We start from the raw sequence: 25,848 nt of genomic DNA on the forward strand, positions 1-25,848 counted from the left end.
ACGGGCAGAACAAGGATTGACTACAGGTATGAGAGAGAAAATAAAGATCATGAGGTGACTAAGAGCGGGTTTCCACTAGCGCCAACCGTCTGTCACTGAAACGGACATCGGCACTTGTGCACGCCGATTACACATCCGAATGCCTCTGGCCATGCCACGCATGGCTATGGAGATTTGGACGTGTTGTCCAAAATACTGAAGCAGTGCATGTTGTGCATGAACTTGGCCGCTGCCTTGCCCAGATTATTATTATTAATATAGCACCAACAACTTACACAGTGCTTTAGATAAGTGTAAATAACTGTGCCTCCAGCAGACACAGGGAGAATATGCATATGGTCGCCTGGCTGATGAACAGAACAGGTATGCAGTGGCGGGTTCACTGAACAGAACAGGTATGCAGTGGTGGGTTCACAGAACAGAACAGGTATGCAGTGGTGGGTTCACAGAACAGGTATGCAGTGGCAGGTTCACTGAACAGGTATGCAGTGGTGGGTTCACTGAACAGAACAGGTATGCAGTGGTGGGTTCACAGAACAGGTATGCAGTGGCAGGTTCACTGAACAGGTATGCAGTGGTGGGTTCACTGAACAGGTATGCAGTGGTGGGTTCACAGTACAGGTATGCAGTGGTGGGTTCACAGAACAGGTATGCAGTGGCAGGTTCACTGAACAGGTATGCAGTGGTGGGTTCACTGAACAGGTATGCAGTGGTGGGTTCACAGTACAGGTATGCAGTGGTGGGTTCACAGAACAGGTATGCAGTGGCAGGTTCACTGAACAGGTATGCAGTGGTGGGTTCACTGAACAGGTATGCAGTGGTGGGTTCACTGAACAGGTATGCAGTGGTGGATTCACGCACGGTACAGGTATGCAGTGGTGGGTTCACAGAACAGGTATGCAGTGGCAGGTTCACTGAACAGGTATGCAGTGGTGGGTTCACTGAACAGGTATGCAGTGGTGGGTTCACTGAACAGGCATGCAGTGGTGGGTTCACTGAACAGGTATGCAGTGGTGGGTTCACAGTACAGGTATGCAGTGGTGGGTTCACAGAACAGGTATGCAGTGGCAGGTTCACTGAACAGGTATGCAGTGGCGGGTTCACAGAACAGGTATGCAGTGGTGGGTTCACTGAACAGGTATGCAGTGGCAGGTTCACTGAACAGGTATGCAGTGGTGGGTTCACAGAACAGGTATGCAGTGGTGGGTTCACTGAACAGGTATGCAGTGACAGGTTCACTGAACAGGTATGCAGTGGTGGGTTCACAGAACAGGTATGCAGTGGTGGGTTCACAGAACAGGTATGCAGTGGCAGGTTCACTGAACAGGTATGCAGTGGTGGGTTCACTGAACAGGTATGCAGTGGTGGGTTCACAGTACAGGTATGCAGTGGTGGGTTCACAGAACAGGTATGCAGTGGCAGGTTCACTGAACAGGTATGTAGGTATCCAGTGGGCTCACTGAACAGAACAGGTATGGTGGGCTCACTGAACAGAACAGGTATGCAGCCAGGAACAAGCTAAGCCTAACTAATCTTTCCCTATGAGAGACAGTCTGCAGCAGCTCGCCCTACTCTCACTAACGCAGACACACGAGTGAGCGTAATGGCCACCGCTGCCTGCCTTTTATTAGGGGGGGGGAGTGGCTCCAGGGGTTAGTGTAGCCTAATTGGCTACACTGGGCCTGCTGACTGTGATGTAGAGGGTCAAAGTTGACCCTCTTGGTGCATTATGAGGCGAACCGAACTTCCGCAAAAGTTCGCCTGCGGGGACGCGAACGCGAACCACTGAAGTTCGCATGGAACCGTTCGCAGGCGAACCGTTCGGCCCAACTCTAGTAGATAGTGCCCTGGCTGGCATGTTTACCGGGGACCCAGCGATGCAAGGCAAGAGTGCTATTCACTACACCACCATGCCTTTGTAAGACAAATGCCTCTCCACTGCCAGTGCTAAGCACTAGTAAGCATATGGCCAGTGCATGAGAGCATCTGACAGGTGGTGAATGTACCACCTGTAGTTGTTCATCTAAAAGAGGCCTAAGAGAGGATTGGGATGACTGACACTGACTGAACAAGAATCTTCTGCAGGAATGAGATACAAAAGGAACATCAGGCGTGACTCGTAAAACAAGGACCAGCTTCAGGAATAGGAGGAAGAGCAGAGGTAACGGACACTGCAGGAATGAGACAGAAGGGGAAGAGCAAGGGTGATAGACACTTTTCTCTTTTCACACGTTTCTTATATGAAGCTTTTTCTTCAATGTTGTCCTGGATCTAATGCTCAGTCTGTTCTTGCAGGTTTTGTGTAGGAGACAAATTCTTCCTGAAGAACAATATGATTCTCTGCCAGACGGACTATGAGGAGGGGTTGATGAAGGAGGGCTATGTGGCTCAGGTGCGCTGACATCCCCGTTTGACACAGTTGTATATAAGAGACAGAAGATGGAGACGGCTCTGTGTTGGCGGAGCACCTGTACAGACTGGGCAGTGTCTGTGTTGTGGGGTTTTTGTGAAGCAGGAAGATTGGACTGGCATCTGCCATTTGTGGGCTCCTCGTCGCTTGCTGTCATTGTTGCATTTCGTACAATCAGTGATCACATGATGTTTATCCGCTTTCCGGATTTTTCAGCAATTTTGAAGAGATGTAAATTTCTAGAACTAAGAATTAAAGAGCACAAGACGTTGGTTATATAAAGAAAGGCTCTCTCCTTTGTCAGAATAAAGGGGTCCTCCACTACGTGTGCCCCATCCCCATAATTGAACAAGAACATCTTCATTTTTCAGTCACTAGGCCTCTGTCACATTGGTCCTGCATATTTGTAGGCAAGCAGTGGGGGTAAAATGGTGTCTCTTCTTCCTTTATTCCTAAGAGCTTAGGAACAAAAGCAACTCTCTGATCATGATGTTGTCTCACAAACCATCAAATACATCAGTGTAACTGAGTAACTGTTGGGGCTTTGCAACATCTGGGCTGTGGGGAAGAAACCAATGGTTTAAGTTGTGTAGAAAACAATACTGTAAGGCTCTTTGAGGTGCAATTAAGAATATAACCTCTTGAATTCATGTTTAGAAATGGGAACATATTTTAATCTAATTTACAATAACTTTCAGCAAAAGCGGCAAGGCTACATTCACAGTGCGCACTGCATTCCGTGTGGATGCAAGAACACATAGGAACAGAAAAGTTGCACTGCATGTTGTTACTGTTCTTAGCACATGCGCTTGCAGTAACACACTGCATGCAATGCGCTTGGATGCTGCAGTCCATTAGATCGCACCGCAACACTCCACCGTGAACAGGGCGCCAGGAGCTCACCTGTCAGGTTGATGTCATTATTTAATCAGAAATAACAGGTGTTCTGCTGTTCTAGCTAACGGAGGCCCTTGGAGGAAGGTTCAGGCTGCAGATCTGAGTGAATTGTGATGGATTCCCTTTTATTCATCTCTGTCTCTACATTACAGAACATAGCACTGGTGCTTCTGTACTTGTCAGATATTTGACTCCCCTTTATGCTCCTGTGATATGCATCTGCAGTTTGTGCTAGGATTACAAATTATTGCTGAATTATACAAAAATTTGCTGAAAATTGTATGCAGTCTGAAATTCGGCCAGTCCAAGTCAGCGACAACTGCAACTGATTGGCTCAATTCCAAGCTGCATACCAATTGCAACACAATTTGAATCAACTCAGAAAATCTATTTCTCAAAGATTATCTTTAGCTGTATCAAAAAATGTGTATATCAGGTTACAGAGGTAGCTGATGTCATGATTCTGCAATGCATGAGCATCTGTTGGGGATTGTAGGATTCCCATTATACTGTATTTCCACATGTAAGAACTGCCCGGTCACCACACACTCCACATTCAATTGTATTGCACAATGCTGGAATTTCAGTGTGATTGCACTGCATGAAGGCTAGTCATACAATCAGATTGGATGATGGTGTGTAATTAGATTGTAGTATGTGAACAACTGATAGTGTCATCAGTCACCGATATCAGTGTCTTTGTTTACTGGACACAACAGTATCAGAAGCAAAAAAGATCGATAATGCATCCCTCTTATGAGTAGAGAAGCCTCCATATAGTGTACAATCAGGGGAGTAGGTGGCTAATGCATGGTACACACCATGCAATTTCCAGTCAAATCGATGGATAAAATTAATCATTTCTGACATGTCTGATCTGCTCTACTAACGATAATAAGCTCGATTTAGTGCAGTTCTGATCTGAAAATTGAACACGTTATCGGTATGGAGCAGATCGGATACGTTGTAAATTACTAGATAAAGCTATTTCATGTTTCCCATAGGCAGGAAGGGTTAGGAGATCAATTTGCTTTTATGACTGTCTATGTGCCAAATGGAGAGATTCACTTACTTCCTGTGGTTTCACCAGGAACAGGAAACGACAGGAGATCTATCAAATGCTGGAACCGTCATAAAGCCTGGAACTAAAGCTTGGTACAAACTTTAGTCTGGTAGACACTTTTAATTTTTGATTGGCTAATCACTGACAAATTTTACCACCTCCATGTGGCATGAGGGTTTACCTACACAATCTGCTCATAGTATTCAATACCAGTTGACCCTGAAACTACATGGAATTGGTAAAATTGGCCAGTTTTTGGCCAATCAAAATTGGATGTGTGTACACACCCTAACACACAACAGTAAACACAAAAGTATTTTGATTACGATAAAAGTCTTTGGGAAATGAAAGACCAATTTTACCACCTCCATGTAGTATGAGACAGACACAGAACATTTATATTGCACTTTTCTCCTGGCAGACTTAAAGCGCCAGAGCTGCAGCCACTAGGGCACGCTCTATAGGCAGTAGCAGTGTTAGGGAGACTTGCCCAAGGATCCTTACTGAATAGGTGCTGGCTTACTGAACAGGAAGAGCAAGATTTGAACCCAGGTCTCCTGTGTCAGAGGCAGAGCCCTTAACCAGTACTCTACCCAGCCTCTGCAATGAGGGCCAATGGATTTTTAATACTTATGCCTGGTACACATGATGAGATTTTCTGGCAGATTTACTGCCAGATTGATTATTTACAATATGTCCAATCTGATTTCCGATCGATTTTATGATCTATTTTCTATTCACTTCCATGAAAAATCAGTCAGAAATCAGATTGGAGTCATTGGACATGTTGGAAATAATCGATCTGGCAGTAAATCTGCCAGAAAATGTCATTGTGTGTACCAGGCATAAAGCTGAATACACATGAGATAAATCTTTGAAAAGTGAAAGATCAAATATTAAATATTCAAATAATCTTTGTTAAAAAAAAAAGGTCCCAAAAGACCTCAAAAGATCCAGACCAAAATGATTTATCTCTGTCTCTCCTTCATCCTGGTGGATCTGATCTGCAGATGACTGTCCGTTAAATAAGGTGTGTATGAGATCTCCAGATATCATAGCCTGTGAAAGCATTTTGCAGGAACTGATCTTTTGCATGTGTACAGCATCTTTAGAAAGATCAGTCTTTCAAACCTCCCTGACATTTTTATCTGATGGGTGTACTCACCTTAGGGGCTGGAACCCACAAGGGCATTTTTGTGAGCATTTAGGGAGCGCTTGAAAACGCTAGCGTTTTTCCAAAACACTCAGCTAATGTTAATGCATGGGGCAACTTCCACAGGAGCGTTTGCGTTTTGGAAAATCGCAAGCGCAGGACATGTAGCATTTTGTTAGCGTTTGCGCTTCAATGTAAAGTATATCATCGCTGGCGTAATCGCTCATCAAAACCTGCACGGAGCAATTTTGCTAGCATTTTAAAGTTACTGCACACTGTAACAAAATTAAAATTAATTGAAAGGACCAATCAGACTTTAAAACGCTAATCGCTACACAACCGCTGGCAAATTGATACATTTTTTTAAAACGCTCCCTAAAACGCTCATGAAATCACTTACAAACTGCTCATACAAAACGTTAGCGCTTGTGATTAGCGATTGCGTTTTGCAGTGGGTTCCAGGCCTCGCGGTTGGGACCCACTAGAGCATTTTTTGAGCGTTTAGGGATTGCTGCTTTCAATCACTAGCGATTTCCCTAAATGCTCTGCCAATGTAAATGGATGGGACAGATTCCACTAGAGCAGGACATGCAGAATTTTGGGAGCATTTCCATTCTAATGTATTGTATAGGAGCAGGAAAAACGCTTGCAAAGCGCTACCACAAATCACTAGCGATTGCAATAGAGATTTGCGCTTTGTAGCGTATCCCAGGCCTAATAGAATAGACTGTGTAGATATGCTCCCATGCTACATCGGGTGGTAAAAATGGTCTTTGATCTTTAATTTTCCAAAGACTTTTATCTCATGTGTGTATCTAGCCTTAATCTGTCACATAGGTTTGTCAGGTAAGTTTGAAAGACTGATCTTTCCAAAAATCTTGTACACATGCAAAAGATTAGTATCTGCAAAACATCAGTTCTGAAAGATTGCAAGACAAATATCTTTTGTTGCTATCTTCGGAGATCTTTTGTGAACTTCTTTTTACAAACATTATATGCAGATTACCTTTGATCTTTCATTTTTCAAAGATTTTTATCTTGTGTGTACTCAGTTTTAGATTGCAAAATCTGCTGACCAATTTTACCACCTCCGTGTAGTATGGAAGTTTACCTACAAAATCTGTTCATGGTATTCAAAATCTGTTGACCCTCATACTACATGCAAGTAGTAAAATTGTTCAGTTATTGGCCAATGAAAATTGTGTGTGTGTGTGTATGCGCCCTAAAGCCTAGTACACACATGCAACAGATTTTGAGTACTATGAGCAGATTGTGTAGGTAAACCCTGTGGGCCCATTCGCACTATAAATCGCAAAACGGTATCGCTTAGCGCTACCATTTTGTGTGGGTGATTTTATCTCGATTAGCGCAGTAAAATCACTACTCAAACTTCTGCGATTCAGATCGATTGCGGTCTGCGCTTTATAAGCACTGTGCTGCGATCGCTCAGGAATCACGGCAAAATGTTGCATGCAACGCATTTGCGATTGGCGCTAATCACAAAATGCCCGTGATTGGCCCCAATCGCAGCAGTGAGATCACTGCCATAGGGTAGAATAGCACTAGCGCTTTAAAAAGCGCTAGCACTTTGACGATTAGTGGGAAACGCCCGGTAATTGCCGTAGTATGAAAAGGCCCTCATACTACGTGGAGGTGGTAAAATTGGTCAGTGATTAGCCAACCATAATTGAAAGTGTGTACCAGACTTTAAGCCTTTCAATTATAATTGGTCAATCACTGACCAATTTTAAAAATAATAGAGTAATCGAGAGCCCACTATAGTGTAATATTTCTGTCCAGTGTGGTAAAAAGAAAACAATATAAGATACTGTATGCTCACAAAGGTACGTTGCTGACAAGCAACCACTTTCGAGGTGTTGGGGGAACATAACCCGTCCCCTTGGGGTAGATCAAGATGTCGCTCTCTGTATGCAGGAAGAACGGGGGTAAACCTCTCCACCGAAGGTGGACAAGTGATACTTGTATCAGAAACACAGAGGCTCCAAAAAGGTAAAACAGTGTTCAAATAAAAAATAGGGGAAGAACTACTCACCTCCCCATAGAAGTTTCAACAAGATAAATGTTTAAAAAGTATTTTTTAAAGAGACTCTGTAACGAAAAAAAAGTGCAACTGGGGGGTACTTTCCTCAGGAGGGGAAGCCTCTGGATCCAATCGAGGTTTACCCCATCCTGCTCCGTCCCATGGTCGTCTCCCTGGGCCCCTCCAAAGCTACAGCCGACAATTTGTCAAGCTGTGGCGCCTGCAATATTTACCTTTCCCAGCTCCAGTGCAGGCGCAGTAGTGACTCCCCAATGGGCTAAGGTGGAAATAGCCAATCCCAATCGGGTCCGCGCTACTGCACAGGCAACTTGCGCCTGCACAGTAGAGTGTTCCCGACTGGGATCGGCTATTTCCGTCTGCTCCCGAGCCCAGAGACGCTACTGCGCCTGCACTGGAGCCGCTAAGGTAAATATTTACATGACCGCCGTTCAAAGGGCCCAGCGCGATCACCGTGGGACGGAGGAGAATAGGAGAAGCCTTGATAGGGTCCAGAGGCTTCCCCCTCCCCAGGTAAGTACCCCCTAGGAGCACTTTTTTTTCTGTTGCAGGTTTTCTTTACCAATGTACTCCAATAATTGTGATGAGTTTCGTTGGACATAGCCCACTTTCATAATGGATCAGCTGCTCCTTTTACATTGCCTGAGGAAGTGGGCTGTGTTGTTGTTGATTCCACATTGTTAAATTACCACTACCAGTTCACTGTGGAATATTTAGTAGTGAGAACATTTCACAGATGGACTTATTGAATGGGTGACATCTTATCACAGTACCATGCTGGAATTCAATGAGATCATGAGAGTGCCCTATACTTTCATAAATGTTTGTAGAAGTATTCTACATGCTTAGGTTTATTTTATACACCTTTTGACATGGGATTGATTATAAAACCTGAATTATAGGATTCCAGTTGCCGCCTTGTTATCATGCTTACTGTTTACCTTACAAGTGCCTGAGCCTAACCTGGTACAAGCATGGAGCCACTGGAGTCAATACACCCAACCTGGATTGTGGGTTTGATTCAATGACATGTGAAAAAAAACAGATTTTATCAAAGAGAACAAAGGCCATATTCCCTTCCAGGTTCAGAATATACTGTAACCTAAAATACCTATCTACAGTATCTCACAAAATTGAGTTCACCTCCTCTCACACTTTTGTAAATATTTTGCAAATAACAACTCTGAAAATAAGACAAAGGGAAAGAGGCGCCCAGTAAAAATAAAATATGTTAAAAACAGATAAAACTAAAAAGTGTGTGAGGTCGGTGGCTTACTTCAATGAAGACCAATTCATATATAAGATGAATGATTATTTATTATAAAGCACAGGCAACAAGTTTCGTGGGACTCTGCCCACTTCCTCAGGCCAAATAAAAGCGCTTGTAGATAATGCTAGTCACAAATAGAGCACTCCAGAGGTACTCTATATGCGGCTAACAGTATCTATTGGCACTTTTATTTGGCCTGAGGAAGTTGGCAGAGTCCCATGAAACTCATTAACCTATGCTTTATAATAAATTATCATACATCTTATATATGAATGGGTCTTCATTGAAGTACCGTATATACTCGCAAGCAAGCCGATCCGCATATAAGCCGACACCCCCCCCCCCCCCCCCCCCCACACACTTTTACCCAAAAAAACAGGAAAAAATGATTGACCCTCATATAAGCCGGGGGTTGGAAATGCTGGCCGCGTGATCCCCCCAGTGTGTCCCAGTATAGCTAGTATAGTGCCCAGTATGGGTAGGTAGTGCCTCAGTACAGCTAGTATAGTGCCCAGTACAGCTAGTATAGTGCTCAGTATAGCTAGTATAGTGCCCAGTATAGGTAGGTAGTGCTCAGTATAGTTAGTAAAGTGCCCAGTATTGCTAGTAAAATGCCCCAGTATAGCTAGTAAAATGCCCCAGTATAGCTAGTATCGTGCTCAGTATAGCTAGTATCGTGCCCAGTATAGCCAGTATAGTGCTCAGTATAGCCAGTATAGTGCTCAGTATAGCCAGTATAGTGCTCAGTATAGCTAGTAAAGTGCCCAGTATAGCTAGTAAAATGCCCCAGTATAGCTAGTATCGTGCTCAGTATAGCTAGTATAGTGCTCAGTATAGCCAGTATAGTGCTCAGTATAGCTAGTATAGTGCTCAGTATAGCTAGTATAGTGCTCAGTATAGCTAGTATAGTGCACAGTATAGCTAGTAAAGTGTCCAGTATAGCTAGTAAAGTGTCCAGTATAGCTAGTATAGTGCCCAGTATAGCTAGTATAGTGCTCAGTATAGGTAGTATAGTGCCCAGTATAGCTAGCATAGTGCCCCAGTATAGCTAGCATAGTGCTCAGTATAGGTAGTATAGTGCCCAGCATAGCTAGCATAGTGCCCCAGTATAGCCAGCATAGTGCCCCAGTATAGCCAGCATAGTGCCCCAGTATAGTCAGCATAGTGCCCCAGTATAGCCAGCGTAGTGCCCCAGTATAGCTAGTATAGTGCCCCAGTATAGGTAGATAGTGCCCCAGTATAAGTAGATAGTGCTCAGGGTAGGTAGGTAGGTAGATAGTTCCCGGCCCCCCCGGCCGCCGCCACCGCCGCTATTATCTTACCGCCGGCCTCTAATATTCCCATCTCCGTCTCTCCGTGCAGGCATGTAGATAGTTCGCAGCAGCTCGCCCTACGGCTTCCTGTAGCGGTGATATGTATCGCCGTTACTATGGGAACCGCTCTCTCTACGCTTCCTCCGTCATCATAGAGCTGCCGCCGTAGGGCGAGCTGCTGCGTACTATCTACATGCCTGCACGGAGAGACGGAGATGGGAATGTTAGAGGCCGCCGGTAAGGTAATAGCAGCGGCGGCGGCGGCCGGGGGGACATGACTCGCAAGCAAGCCGACCCCCCAAGTTTTGGCCCACTTTTGGGGGGTCAAAAATTCGGCTTGCTTGCGAGTATATACGGTAAGCCACCTCACACACTTTTTAGTTTTATCTGTTTTCAACTTATTTTATTTCTACTGGGCGCCTGTAACGATTGGTGTCAGCACGCAGAGAGAATCTGATTATTGGTGATCTGCAGTATCACCAAGAATGCAGATATATACCCGATTATTGATGATCTGCAGAATCACCGATAATACGGATATATTGCTAACTTCTGGACACCTATAGGTATGTGAGTGTTTGGTGTAACAGTAATACTTTGAGTGATGCACCTGCTGAGCATGCGATATAACCGTAAAGAGACACTGCTTCTGGGAGCACAGGAACCTTCCAGCAGCTTGAGGCTCTCCAAGGGGAGGAGTCAGGCTGGAGACAGGAAGGGCCAGAGAGTGAGTGACACCTAAAGGTGGATGTCACTATCTGATCTGGAGACTATCTCTTAAGGGGAGAGATAGCTCTCGAGGTCGGGCACGCCGGGTCGGCAACACACTGACAGATAAAGTACAAAGACAGAAGGCTGATTCGGTATCCAAGTCAAGTAGGGTCTGGCAACGGAATATCAGATATGCGAGGTACCGAATCAGAAGACAGAGGAGTAGTCAGAAAAGCTATAAGTCATAACATATATCAACAATGCCTATTCTGGGTGCGAGGTCCTTGGTCTCAGCACCCCGGAACTAGTCTGAAGTATACACAGATGATAATACATTTCCCTAAACTGGGTGCGAGGTCCGTAGTCTCAGCACCCTGGAACTAGTCTGAAAGATAACACAGATGGTAGTACAGTTCCCTAAGCTGGGTGTGAGGTCCTTGGTCTCTACACCCTGGAACTAGCTTGAGGTATAACACAGATGATAACACAGTTCCCTAAGCTGGGTGTGAGGTCCTTGGTCTCTACACCCTGGAACTAGCTTAAGCATAAACAGAATACAATTCAAATAAGCTGGCTAAGTGTGAATTCCCAGATCCACCTGGTTCAAACACACTGAAGGATCTGACTAGGTCTGAGTGCTTCCACGTAGTGATCGCAACGGCAGACAACTTGCAAGTGACCAGCAGGAACTATATATTAGGGATGGGACGACGAATCCGGCGAATCCACGAATGCCTCGAATATTGGGAAATATTCGAGATTCGTGGATTCGAATCCCGACGCCATTTTCCACTTTACGAATCCGCCGAATCCTGACGCTGCATCGCCGCGCATCCGCCGCTCGCACTCGTCCTCCTCTGACCCCCCCCCCGCGCGTCTCCTCCGCCCGCCCTGCGTCTCCTCCGCCGGCCTGCATACTTTGTATCAACTCACCTGTCCAGTGAAACACAGAGCGGCAGACCTCTCGCTGACTTCCTGGTTCCCTCTAGTGACGGCTTTTACAATGACGTCATCAGTAAAAGCCGGTCCGGCCACTAGAGGGAACCGAGAAGTAACGACGAGGTCTGCCGCTCTGTGCTCCACTGGACAGGTGAGATGATACTTATGCAGGGGTGAGCGGAGGAGGCACGGGGACGGAGGAGGCCGTGAGGGTGAGCGGAGGAGGCACGGGGGGAAGGGGGGGGGGAGCGACGCCTACCTACCTACCTACCTACCTACCGGCCACTATACCTACCTACCTACCTACAGGCCCCTATACCTACCTAAAGGCCCCCTATACGTACCTACCTACCGGCCACTATACCTACCTACCTACAGGCCCCTATACCTACCTAAAGGCCCCCTATACGTACCTACCTACCTACCTAAAGGCCCCTATACCTACCTACAGGCCTCTATACCTACCTACCTACATACCTACCTATACTTAAGGCCAGGGGTCTAGTCCTGGGAAAAGAAGTGAGTGGACTCACTTGGAGAACCCCAAAAGATGGGCGTGGTCAAGCACACAGTGGGCGTGGTCATGGGTGGGGCCAAATATACATGACCTTAGCAGTGATGTAAAAGGTCTGCCGAGGAAGTTTGAGCTCTGCCGTAGTGTATCCCCCAAAAATAGATGTAATCTGACAGCATTTCACCACATAATCTGGTAGAAGTTCCTCCAAAATACAGATAATATGGAAGTGGTTCCCCCAAAATAGACAATGTGGCAGCAGCAGTTCCACCAACATACACATAATTTGGAAGCAGTTCCCCAAAATACGCGAAATCCACAAAAATGCAGATAATCTGACAGCAGTTCCCCCAAAATAGGTACCCCCAGGTAGCCAGGTCTATAGGTGTCCCCAGTATAAGTAGCCATGAGTATAGTAGTCCCCAGTATATGTAGCCAGAGGTATAGTTGCCTAGTATATGTAGCCAGGGGTATATGTGCCCAGTATATGTAGCCAGGGGTATATGTGCCCAGTATATATAGCCAGGGGTATATGTGCCCAATATATATAGCCAGGGGTATATGTGCCCAGTATATGTAGCTAGAGGTATATGTGTCCAGTACATGTAGCCAGGGGTATATGTGCCCAGTATATATAGCCAGGGGTATATGTGCCCAGTATATATAGCCAGGGGTATATGTGCCCAGTATATATAGCCAGTGGGATATGTGCCGTGTATATATAGCTAGTGGAATATGTGCCCAGTATATATAGGCAGAGGTATATGTGCCCAGTATATATAGCCAGGGGTATATGTGCCTAGTATATATAGGCAGGGGTATATGTGCCCAGTATATATAGCCAGTGGGATATGTGCCCAGTATATATAGCCAGTGGGATATGTGCCCAGTATATATAGGCAGAGGTATATGTGCCCAGTATATGTAGCCAGTGGGATATGTGCCCAGTATATGTAGGCAGGGGTATATGTGCCCAGTATATGTAGGCAGGGGTATATGTGCCCAGTATATGTAGCTAGGGGTATATGTGCCCAGTATATGTAGGCAGGGGTATATGTGTCCAGTATATGTAGGCAGGGGTATATGTCCCCAGTATATGTAGGCAGGGGTATATGTCCCCAGTATATGTAGGCAGGGGTATATGTGCCCAGTATATGTAGTCAGGGGTATATGTGCCCAGTATATGTAGCCAGGGGTATATGTGCCCAGTATATGTAGTCAGGGGTATATGTGCCCAGTATATGTAGTCAGGGGTATAGTAGTCCCCAGTATATGTAGCCAGGGGTATATGTGCCCAGTATATGTAGCCAGGGGTATATATGCCCAGTATATGTAGCCAGGTGTATATGTGCCCAGTATATGTAGCCAGGGGTATATGTGCCCAGTATATATAGCCAGGGATATATGTGCCCAGTATATATAGGCAGGGGTATATGTGCCCAGTATATATAGCCAGTGGGATATGTGCCGTGTATATATAGCTAGTGGGATATGTGCCCAGTATATATCAGCAGAGGTATATGTGCCCAGTATATATAGCCAGGGGTATATGTGCCTAGTATATATAGGCAGGGGTATATGTGCACAGTATATATAGCCAGTGGGATATGTGCCCAGTATATATAGCCAGTGGGATATGTGTCCAGTATATATAGGCAGAGGTATATGTGCCCAGTATATGTAGCCAGTGGGATATGTGCCCAGTATATGTAGGCAGGGGTATATGTGCCCAGTATATGTAGGCAGGGGTATATGTGCCCAGTATATGTAGTCACGGGTATATGTGCCCAGTATATGTAGGCAGGGGGTATATGTGCCCAGTATATGTAGCCAGGGGTCCACGTGCCCAGTATATGTAGTCAGGGGTATATGTGCCCAGTATATGTAGCCAGGGGTATATGTGCCCAGTATATGTAGTCAGGGGTATATGTGCCCAGTATGTGTACCCAGGGGTATATGTGCCCAGTATATGTAGGCAGGGGTATATGTGCCAAGTATATGTAGGCAGGGGTATATGTCCCCAGTATATGTAGGCAGGGGTATATGTGCCCAGTATATGTAGTCAGGGGTATATGTGCCCAGTATATGTAGCCAGGGGTATATGTGCCCAGTATATGTAGCCAGGGGTATATGTGCCCAGTATATGTAGTCAGGGGTATAGTAGTCCCCAGTATATGTAGCCAGGGGTATATGTGCCCAGTATATGTAGCCAGGGGTATATATGCCCAGTATATGTAGCCAGGGGTATATGTGCCCAGTATATGTAGGCAGGGGTATATGTGCCCAATATATGTAGCCAGGGGTATATGTGCCCAGTATATGTAGCCAGGGGTATATGTGCCCAGTATATGTAGGCAGGGGTATATGTGCCCAGTATATGTAGCCAGGGGTATATGTGCCCAGTATATGTAGCCAGGGGTATATGTGCCCAGTATATGTAGCCAGGGGTATATGTGCCCAGTATATGTAGCCAGGGGTATATGTGCCCAGTATTTGTAGTCAGGGTTATATGTGCCCAGTATACGTAGTCAGGGGTATAGTAGTCCCCAGTATATGTAGCCAGGGGTATATATGCCCAGTATATGTAGTCAGGGGTATGTATGCCCAGTATATGTAGGTAGGGGTATATGTGCCCAGTATATGTAGGCAGGTGTATATGTCCCCAGTATATGTAGCCAGGGGTATATGTGCCCAGTATATGTAGGCAGGGGTATATGTGCCCAGGTAGCCAGGTGTGCCCCCAGCAGAAGGGGAGCAGCGCAGAGAAGGCGAGCTATGGGGACAGCGGGGATGGGCGGACATCTCCCCCATCCCTCATCTTCGTGCTCCCCTTCCTGCCTCTCCCCTCTGGTGTTTTGAAATGTCGGGCCCCGCGGCGAAAGTGGGCGGAGACTTACCGCGTTCCAGCCGCAAGGGACGCTCCACTCTGTGTGCGGTTAGTCTGGTCTTCTAGCCGCACACAGAGCGGAGCGTCCCTTGCGGCCGGAAGAAGGCGGAAAGTCTCCACCCACTTTAGCCGCTGGGCCCGACATTTCAAAACACCGGAGGGGAGAGGCAGGAAGGGGAGCACGAAGGTGAGGGATGGGGGGGGGAGATGTCCGCCCATCCCCGCTGTCCCCATAGCTCTCCTTCCCTGCGCTGCTCCCCTCCACACAAGCCAGGGTGAACGGCGTCCACGCTGAAGAAAAAGTGGGTGGACGCCGTTCACCTGCGTCCACGCAGGACTCGACCCCTGCTTAAGGTCCTATACCCTGCTACCTATACTGAAGGTCCCTTTAACTACCTACCTACCTACCGGCCACTATACCTACCTACCTACCTACAGGCCACTATACCTACCTAAAGGCCCCCTATACGTACCTACCTACCTACCTAAAGGCCCCTATACCTACCTACCTACCTAAAGGCCCCTATACGTACTTACCTACCTACCTAAAGGCCCCTATACCTACCTACAGGCCTCTATACCTACCTACCTACCTAAAGGCCCCCTATACGTGCCTACCTACCTAAAGGCCCCTATACCTACCTACCTAAAGGCCCCTATACCTACCTACCTACATACCTACCTATACTTAAGGCCCTATACCCTGCTACCTATACTGAAGGTCCCTTTAACTACCTACCTACCTACCTACAGGCCACTATACCTACCTAAAGGCCCCCTATACGTACCTACCTACCTACCTAAAGGCCCCTATACCTACCTACCTAAAGGCCCCTTTACCTACCTACATACCTACCTATACTTAAGGCCCTATAACCTGCTACCTATACTGAAGGTCCCTTTACCTACCTAAAGTAGGCTGACCAGGCGTCCTCTTTTGCCCGGACAGGTCCACTTTTTCAGACCTGTCCGGGTCGTCCTGCCAGGATTTTGAATTGTCCGGTAAGAGAGCCGAACAGGAGCTGAACACCAGCGGCAGAAGAGCCGCTTGCAGAGAAAGAGAGCCGAACTGGAGTCAGAAGAGCCGCTTGCAGAGACAGAGAGCCGAACACGAGTCAGAAGAGCCGCTTGCAAAGACACTGTCTCTGCAAGCGACTCTTCTGACTCATGTTCGGCTCCCCAAACGGCTCTTTGGCAATCAATCCCTGCTGCACTGCTCTGCTCCGCCCAGGGGTGGACTGGAGAATTCGCTGGCCCGGAGGAGGAGAAGGATGTCGGGTCGGGGCCAGACACAGCCAGCCAGTGAGGAGATGCGGAGATAGCGTGGTGCACCTATCCTCATTTGAAATGGCAGAGACTCCCCGAAGAGTCCAGTCCTGCCTCGTGTCTGCAGCGTGCTCCTAGAGTGGCAAGTGTCCCCCTCAGCTCAGTCCCAACATCCTGGCTCTTGAAGCTCCGATGGGACAGGGACACTGGCCGTGCAGACACCACAGACACTCTAATTGGTAAGCCGACACCTCTTCTCTCCATTTGTCTTCTGTGCATTGAACAGGCAAGCCCTGCTAGCACAGCCCACATCTGTCTCCTGTAACCCTTTCATTGCTGGTATTAGCTGAATGAATCAGCTTGTTGCAGCACTGGTACATTGCATTTAAAGGAAACATCAAGGCTTTTTATAAAAAACAAACAGATCTTATCTGGGGCTTCCTCCTGCCCCTTGCAGCCTATGTGTCCCTCTACTCCCAGACGTTATTCTGGGGTCCCCTCCGTAGCATTTGGCGACCTGGTGTGGCCGGGAGCATTATGCGCAGGCGGCATGGCTGTGTGCAGTTGCAGAACTGGCCAACCTCACCAGGTCCCCGGCTGCTATGGAAGGGACCCCAGGATAACTCCTGGGAGCAGGGCTGAGGTGAGGGACACATAGGCTGCCAAGAGCAGGAAGAAACCCCAGATAAGATCTGTCACGCTGATGCTGTGTGGCCTGTGGGAGCAATTCTCATTGCATTAGTGGGGAAATCTGCTGCCAATCTTATAGCATTTGTGGGGAAATCTGCTGCCAATCTTATTGCATTTGTGGGGAAATTTGCTGCCAATCTTATTGCATTTGTGGGGAAATCTGCTGCCAATCTTATTGCATTTGTAGGGAAATCTGCTGCCAATCTTATAGCATTTGTGGGGAAATCTGCTGCCAATCTTATAGCATTTGTGGGGAAATCTGCTGCCAATCTTATAGCATTTGTGGGGAAATCTGCTGCCAATCTTATTGCATTTGTGGGGAAATCTGTTGCCAATCTTATTGCATTTGTGGGGAAATCTGTTGCCAATCTCATTGCATTTTGTGGGGAAATCTGCTGCGAATCTGATTGCATTTTGTGGTCGGTCGGCCCTCCACCATGTGGTCTGGAAAAAAAACTGCCCTCCATGCCCGCGAAGTTGGACAGCAAACTGCTAAGGTCTTGTATATTTGGCCCCACCCATGACCACGCCCACATGCTGTTGTGATCGTCCTCTTTTTTGGAAATCAAAATATGGTCACCCTAACCTAAAGGCCCCTATACCTACCTACATACCTACCTATACTTAAGGCCTCTATATACCCTGTTACCTATACTGAAGGCCTATATACCCTGCTACCTATACTGAAGGCCCATATACCCTGCTACCTATACTGAAGGCCCATATACCCTGCTACCTATACTGAAGGCCCATATACCTTTCTACCTATACTGCAGGCCCCTATACCTTGCTACCTATACTGAAAGCTACCAATATTGAAGGCACCCATACCTAGCTAGCTATACTGAAGGCACCTTTACCTCGCTACCTATACTGCGGGCAACTATACCACGGATCGCACAATTCGTATGTGCAGGATTCGTTAGATTCGAGATTCGAAAGGTTTGAGATATTCGATAACCTTTTTAGATTCGGATCCGGATTCGGATTCGAAGAAATTGTGGATTCGTCCCATCCCTACTATATATGGAGTAGTGCTCTCTAGCACCACCCCTAATTGCTCAACCAATAGTATCCTGCTCTGGAGTCAGATGATCGGCGTGGTCAGCTGACTCTTCCTGCTTAGTATAAGAATTCTGCCTCTCAGCGCGCGCATATATTCCTAAGCCTATGTGCACTAACAGACTCAGCCACACCAGACACACGCTGCCGCGTGCAAACCACCGCGCTGGACGCGGAACCAGCCGCCTTACTGTTGTTGCATGCGGCGGCTTTTCCGCGTTCTGCCCTGCTACCAAACACACGCTTCCGCGTGTAAACCGCCGCACTGGACGCGGATTCAGCCGCCTGCTCAGTAGCACATGCGGCGGCTTTTCCGTGATCTCTCACAGTACCCTCCCCGAGGAGTGGACTCCAGACATCTCCTGCCCGGCTTCTCAGGATGCAAGTTATGAAACTCCCTTTTCAACTCCTCTGCATGCATGCGACATTCTGGCACCCAAGTTCTCTCCTCGATGCCATACCCTTTCCAATGCACCAAATACTGCACGGAGTTCTGCACAAGTCGGGAGTCAAGAATCTTCTCAATCTCATATTCAGGTTGGTCATCAATCAACACCGGGGGGGGGGGGGGGAGCGGAATCTACGTGCACTGCCGGCTTGAGCAAGGACACATGGAATGATCTCACACCCCGCATGCTGGCGGGGAGATCAATGGCATAAGTGACATCATTAATTTTCCTTATCACAGCCAGGAAACGGACCCACAAACCTGGGACCTAACTTGGGAGACAGTTGCTTCAGAGCCAAATGTCGTGTGGACACCCAGACCAAGTCACCTGGAAGAAACTCCCACTCTATGGAACGTCTTTTATCAGCCTGTTTCTTCTGACTCTGAAAAGCCCTCCTCAAGTTTCTTTCTACCATTCCCCACGTCTGCTTCAAGGACCTCTGCTAATCCTCCAGGGCTGGAAACGGGGTGGCAGCCACTGGCAATGGGGTGAACTTAGGGGATCTTCCAGTCACCACCTGGAATGGAGAAAAACCTGAGGAGGAGCTCCTCAAGTTGTTGTGTGCAAATTCTGCAAATGGCAGGAATTTGACCCAGTCAGTTTGAACATCTGCCACATAACATCTCAAAAACTGTTCCAGAGACTGGTTCTCTCGGTCTGGCCATTGGTCTGTGGGTGGTAGCCTGATGAAAAAAATAGCTCCATGTCTAACTGATGGCAGAATGCCCTCCAAAACTTAGAAACAAATTGGACTCCCCGATCTGACACTATATTTTCCGGAATACCATGCAGCCGAAAAATATGTTGGATGAAGAGATCGTCCAACTCCTGGGCCGAGGGGAGTCCTTTCATGGGGACAAAATGGGCCATCTTGCTGAAACGATCGACTACCACCCAAATGACCGTCATGCCTTCAGACCTAGGGAGTTCGCCCACAAAATCCATGGACAGATGGGTCCATGGTTCCCTCGGGACTGGCAGTGGTTGTAATGTCCCAACAGGTGCCTGACGGGAGGATATGCTTCTCGCACACACTGCACATTCTCTTACATACTCTTTGCAGTCATTTGCCAATGAAGGCCACCAGGCACATCTCGCTACGAGGTCCTGAGTTCTGGTGGCTCCAGGATGCCCAGCATTCTTGTGAGAATGAAACAACTGCAGTATTTGTAGACGAAAAGGCAGTGGTACAAACATGACTCCTTCAGGCTTTCCCTCAGGTACATCCTGTTGGGACGCACTCAACGTCTTAGTCCAGTCCCTCCAGGTCTCAGTGGCGGCCAGAACCACTTTCTGCGGCAGAATGGTTTCTGAGCCTGAGGGCTGTGCTGTCTCGGGCTCAAAACATCTGAACAAAGCATCAGCTTCGATGTTTTTACTACCAGGGGTATACGTGATTACAAATCTGAATCTCGAGAAGAACAATGACCACCGAGCCTGTTGGGGGCTAAGTCTCTTAGCACCCTCAATGTACTCCAAATTCTTGTGGTCAGTATAGACAGTAATTGTATGTTCTGCACCCTCTACCCAATGTCGCCATTCCTCAAAGGCCAACTTAATGGCTAGCAGTTCCCTATTGCCTATATCGTAGTTTTTCTCAGCGGGTGAAAACCTACATGAAAAATAGGCACAGGGGTGTAACTTTCCCTGCAACCCAGAACGCTGAGAGAGCACAGCCCCTACCCCTACCTCTGAGGCATCTACCTCCACGATAAAGGGGAAGGTGGTGTCAACATGTCTCAAAATGGGGGCAGTACAGAACAATTTCTTTAGAGTGGAGAAAGCATCATGGGCCTCAGGGGGCCAGTGGTAAGTATCTGCCCCTTTCTTTGTGAGACTGGTGAGAGGTGAAATCACCGTAGAGTACACCTTTATGAACCTTCTGTAGTAGTTAGCGAACCCCAGGAACCTCTGGAGAGCCTTCAATCCCACAGGTTGAGGCCAATATAACACAGCTGAAACTTTCCCAGGGTCCATAGAGAGGCCAGAGGTTGAAATTATGTACCTTAGAAAGGCGACAGAGGTCACCTCAAATATGCATTTCTCCAGCTTAGCGTACAGCATGTTTTGTCTCAACTTCCGTAACACAAACTTAAAATGATCTCTGTGCTCTGAGAGGTTGGACGAGAAAATTAGAATGTAGTCTAAGTATACCAAGACAAATTTGCCCAATACCTCTCTAAAGACCTCATTGATCAGTTCTTGAAAGACGGCATCACTAGGTACTCGTAATGCCCGTCGGGTGTGTTAAAGGCCGTCTTCCATTCATCACCGTCCCTGATTCGCACAAGGTTGTAAGCACCCCTCAGATCCAATTTTGAAAAAATCTTAGCATTGGTGACTTGAGTAAACAAATCGTCTAATAACGGCAAAGGATAGCGATTTTTTACTGTGATTTTATTTAAGCCCCGATAGTCACTGCAAGGGCGTAGGCCACCATCCTTTTTCACAAAAAGAACCCGTCCCCTGCTGGGGACCGAGAAGGACAAATAAGACCCTTAGCTAAATTTTCTCGGATGTATTTTGCATGGCTAATTTCTCTGGCCCAGATAAATTATAGAGATGACCTCTGGGGGGCATACAACCAGACCTGAGATCAATGGGTCAATCAAAAGGACGGTGTGGGGGAAGTTTATCGGCTGACTTAGGACAAAACACGTCTGCAAATTCCGAATACTGATCTGGCAATCCCTCCATGTGAATCTTGGTTTCACCCAAGGTTACCTTCGCTAGACAATGATGATAACAATGGGTAGACCAGCTCGATAGCTGACCTGTGTGGCCCAATTGATCTGAGGCGAGTGAATCTGTAATCATGGCATGCCAAGAATGATCGTGGAGGTTGCCATTCGTAACACAAAAAATGATAAACTTTCTTTATGCAAGACCCCTATTGTGACCCCCAAATCTGGGGTCTGGGAAAGAGGGTGATTACTCTGCAGAGGGGAATCATCCACCGCAGTAAACCGAATCTGTTGTTTTAAAGGGGAGATCGGGATCCCCAATTTCTTAGCAAATTCGTAATCCATAAAATTAGCTGCTGAGCCTGAATCAATGAAGGCCTCAGTAGTCTCTGTCTTATCTTGCCAAGATATAGTGCAATGGAGAAGAAAACGTTTATCATCGAGAGGTAACGACTGCTCGCCTAGGGTATTACCTCCAACTACACCTAGGCGGCAGCGTTTCCCAACTTCTTGGGACAATTCTGTACCTTATGACCCCCCTCTGCACAGTAAAGACAGAGCTGCTCTGTTTCCCTGCATCTCCGTTCCACCTGAGACAATCTCGACCGACCAATCTGCATTGGTTCCGGTGAAGGCGAAGCAGGTGGAGATGGAACAGAAGGAGACGTTGCGTAGGACAAGTATCTCACATTGTTCCTACCCCGGGTCTGTCTTTGGTATCGTACACGACGGTCAATTCTGATGGCCAATGAAATGGCCTCATCCAGAGACTTGGGCTCAGGATGACTCAACATCAAGTCTGAGACCGCGTCTGACAGCCCTGATAAAAAACAATCTAATAAAGTGAATGAGCCCCATCTGGCTGAAACTGCCCACTTCCTGAACTCAGCTGCGTAATTTTCAACCGGATCTCTGCCCTGCCGCGACATCTTGAGCTTCCGCTCAGCGGTAGAGGCAATATCTGGATCATCGTAAATTATGGCCATAGCGTCAAAAAATGCCTCAACTGAAACTAACGCACTATCACCTGGCTGGAGACTATATGCCCAAGTCTTGGAATCTCCTTATTATAGTGTCTTGATAAACGTAACTTTCTGTGCTACAGTTCCTGAGGAACTAGGTCTCAACTCAAAGTATTTTCAGCCACCACATGCAGGATTGGGGGTCACTCCCCCCCCCCCCCCCACGTTTCCCTGCACTAGTACACCCTGATTAAACACAGGGTGTACTAGTGATAAGGGATCATGCACTATCTATCTATCTATCTATCTATCTATCTATCTATCTATCTATCTATCTATATATATAATAGACTAAGTGCCTCAACCTTCAAACAAGAAGAAGAAGTACTTTGCATGAGAAAATTTATGCATGCTCAAACACCAAGTTTAAGGCCTCTTTTCCACGGACTGTTGAGCTGTGTGCTCAGCAAGCAGTTACCAGGCAGCAGTGAGCAGATACCAGGCAGCAACAAGCAGTTACCAGGCAGCAGCAAGCAGTTATCAGGCAGCAGTGAGCAGATACCAGGCAGCAACAAGCAGTTACCAGGCAGCAGCAGCAAGCAGTTACCAGGCAGCAGTGAGCAGATACCAGGCAGCAACAAGCAGTTACCAGGCAGCAGCAAGCAGTTACCAGGCAGCAGCAAGCAGTTACCAGGCAGCAGCAAGCAGTTACCAGGCAGCAGTGAGCAGATACCAGGCAGCAACAAGCAGTTACCAGGCAGCAGCAAGCAGTTACCAGGCAGCAGTGAGCAGATACCAGGCAGCAACAAGCAGTTACCAGGCAGCAACAAGCAGTTACCAGGCAGCAACAAGCAGTTACCAGGCAGCAACAAGCAGTTACCAGGCAGCAACAAGCAGTTACCAGGCAGCAGTGAGCAGATACCAGGCAGCAGCAAGCAGTTACCAGGCAGCAGCAAGCAGTTACCAGGCAGCAGCAAGCAGTTACCAGGCAGCAGCAAACAGTTACCAGGCAGCAGTGAGCAGTTGTGAGAGTTTGAGAGCCATTTCACTGGCTATTCACAGTCCATGGAAAAGAGGCCTTACCCTAGCAAGTCTGACATTGCAAATCTGGCCTAATTGGCTATTCATGAGGCAATGCTCATGCAAATGCATGCACAAACCAATACCACAAAGCAGTCCCCCTGCTACATACTACATTAGCACTATCCGGCTTAGTGCACACCAGAGCGGTTTGGCAGCGTTTTGCGATCCACTTGCGGCTGCGGATACGCTTGGGTAATGTATTTCAATGGGCTGGTGGACACCAGAGCGGAAGGCGTTTTGCTAAAACGCATACTCCCGAGGTGAGGCATTTTTTGGATTGCGGAGGCGTTTCTGCCTCCAATGTAAAGTATAGGAAAAACGCAAACCGCTCTGAAAAACGGCAGTTCAGAGCGGTTTTGCAGGCGTTTTTGTTACAGAAGCTGTTCAGTAACAGCTTTACTGTAACAATATATGAAATCTACTACACTAAAAACGCTTTACAAAACCGAAAAATGCTAGATGAAATGCTACAGAAAAATAAGAAAAAGCGTTTCAAAAACTGCTAGCATTTTGCGGATCTGCTAGCAGTTTTTGGTGTGCTCCAGGCCTCCAGGAGCGCCACGGGGAGGATTCCCAATGCCCCCTTTTTATACAACTGGGGGGACCGCAGGGTCCCAGGCTCTCTCACTGCCTGGAAACCACAGCGGCACCCCGGAGGGGGAGGCTGGGTGGCGTGGACGATCCCCCCCCCAAGTGTTGCCAGCGCCAGGGAGAGCCGTCTGCACCCACCTCCCAATATTAAAAACAGGCACTTACCTTAACGTCCATTGCGTTCTGCTACATGCGCATTAATTTGGGGGTACCACATAAGAAAGGAGAGAAGCATGGGTCACCCCGAGCTTTAGAGCTCAGGGCTGGCTCACATACAGCACTCCAGAGGGGGGGGGGACGACAGGCGCACTCACTCCAGGGTTCACACCACCGGAGCAAGCCATCCACCACCTGCCTCCAAAGGATACAAACTGCACAAAATGCTTTCCATGAGAAAATTAATGCGCATGTAGCAGAACCCAATGGACGTTAAGGTAAGTGGCTGTTTTTAATATTAGGAGGTGGGTGCGGACGGCACTCCCCAGCGCTGGCCACGCTTAGGGGGGGGGGGGGGGGGGAGCGGCTGCGCCACCCAGCCTCCCACTCCGGGGTGCCGCTGTGGTTCCCAGGCAGCGAGAGAGCACTTTGCAGTATTGTTTTTTTGACCCTGCATAGTTTGGCATGCGAAAGCAAATGCATATTTTCATGAGCATTGCCTCATGAATAGCCAATTAGGCCAAATTTGGAAAGCCAGACTTGCTAGGGTTAAACTTGGTGTTTGAGCAATTTTTCTCATGGAAAGCACTTTTTGCAGTTGTATCCTTTGGAGGCAGGTGGTGGATGGCTTGCTCTGGTGGTGTGAGCCCTGGAGTGAGTTGTCTGCGCCTGTCCTCCCCCCACCCCGGAGTGTTGTATGTGAGCCAGCCCTGAGCTCTAAAGCTTGGGGTGACCCATGCTTCACTCCTTTCTCATGTGGTGCCCCCAAGTTAATGTGCATGTTGCAGAACGCAATGGACGTTAAGGTAAGGGCCTGTTTTTAATATTGGAGGTGGGTGCGGATGGCTCTCCCCGGCGCTGACCACACTTGGGGGGGGGGGTGCAGCTGCGCCACCCAGCCTCCCCCTCCGGGGTGCCGCTGTGGTTCCCAGGCAGTAAGAGTGCCTGGGACCCCGCAGTCCCCCGGTTGTATGAGGGCATTCGGAATCCTCCCCGTGGCGCTCCTGGATAGTGCTAATGTAGCATGAACTAATACTCGCAGGGCGATTGCTTTGCGGTATTGGTTTTTGGACCCTGCATAGTTTGGCATGCGAAAGCAAATGCATATTTGCATGAGCATTGCCTCATGAATAGCCAATTAGGCCGGATTTGCAAAGCCAGACTTGCTAGGGTTAAACTTGGTGTTTGAGCACGCATACATTTTCTCATGGAAAGCCTACTTCTTCTTGCTTCAAGGTTGAGGCACGTACTCTATTAGATAGATAGATGCCGCGTATGCTACGACGCGGGTTGGCTAGTGTGCTTATATTCTTCTGACCTAGGTGTATGTTCAGTCGGCACGGCATAGGAAGAATCTTGGACGCGCTGCTGTGATTATAACTCAGTACTGTGAGGGGAACCTGTTGGCTTTCACTCTTGGACAGCTGGCTGCATACCAAGTAACTGTTCTGGGTGGTGAGTGCAGTATCAGTTTTGAAAATTCAACTCAAAGTATGACAACACTCGATTTGTAAAGTTTCGGAAGTCAGATCTGTGGCCAGAAAACCTTTCAGGTACAGACATACGTATGTCTGTTCTAGAAGGAGATCACACTGTACCCACAGCCGTCTGTAGGGCTTGCGCAGACCCATTTAAGGTGTTGATCTGGGTCTGATGATTGTTCAGCACCGAGATTAAATTTTCCACCGA

General features: G+C 47.6%; 1 protein-coding gene across 6 annotated transcripts in view; it reads left to right on the forward strand.

Moving 5' to 3' along the window:
- LMO3 (LIM domain only 3) overlaps window positions 1-2,704 on the forward strand; it is a 157,038-nt gene extending 154,334 nt beyond the window's left edge. For all 6 annotated transcript variants that reach the window (XM_068277377.1, XM_068277378.1, XM_068277374.1 and 3 more), the window contains exon 4: window positions 2,296-2,704. In XM_068277377.1, the coding sequence (XP_068133478.1) occupies window positions 2,296-2,401 (106 nt within the window). In that variant the 3' untranslated portion in view covers window positions 2,402-2,704. The remainder of the gene's footprint in view (window positions 1-2,295) is intronic.
- The last annotated feature ends 23,144 nt before the right edge of the window (window positions 2,705-25,848 follow it).

Source organism: Hyperolius riggenbachi, chromosome 3 (genome assembly GCF_040937935.1).
Source record: "Hyperolius riggenbachi isolate aHypRig1 chromosome 3, aHypRig1.pri, whole genome shotgun sequence".
Taxonomy (NCBI): domain Eukaryota; kingdom Metazoa; phylum Chordata; class Amphibia; order Anura; family Hyperoliidae; genus Hyperolius; species Hyperolius riggenbachi.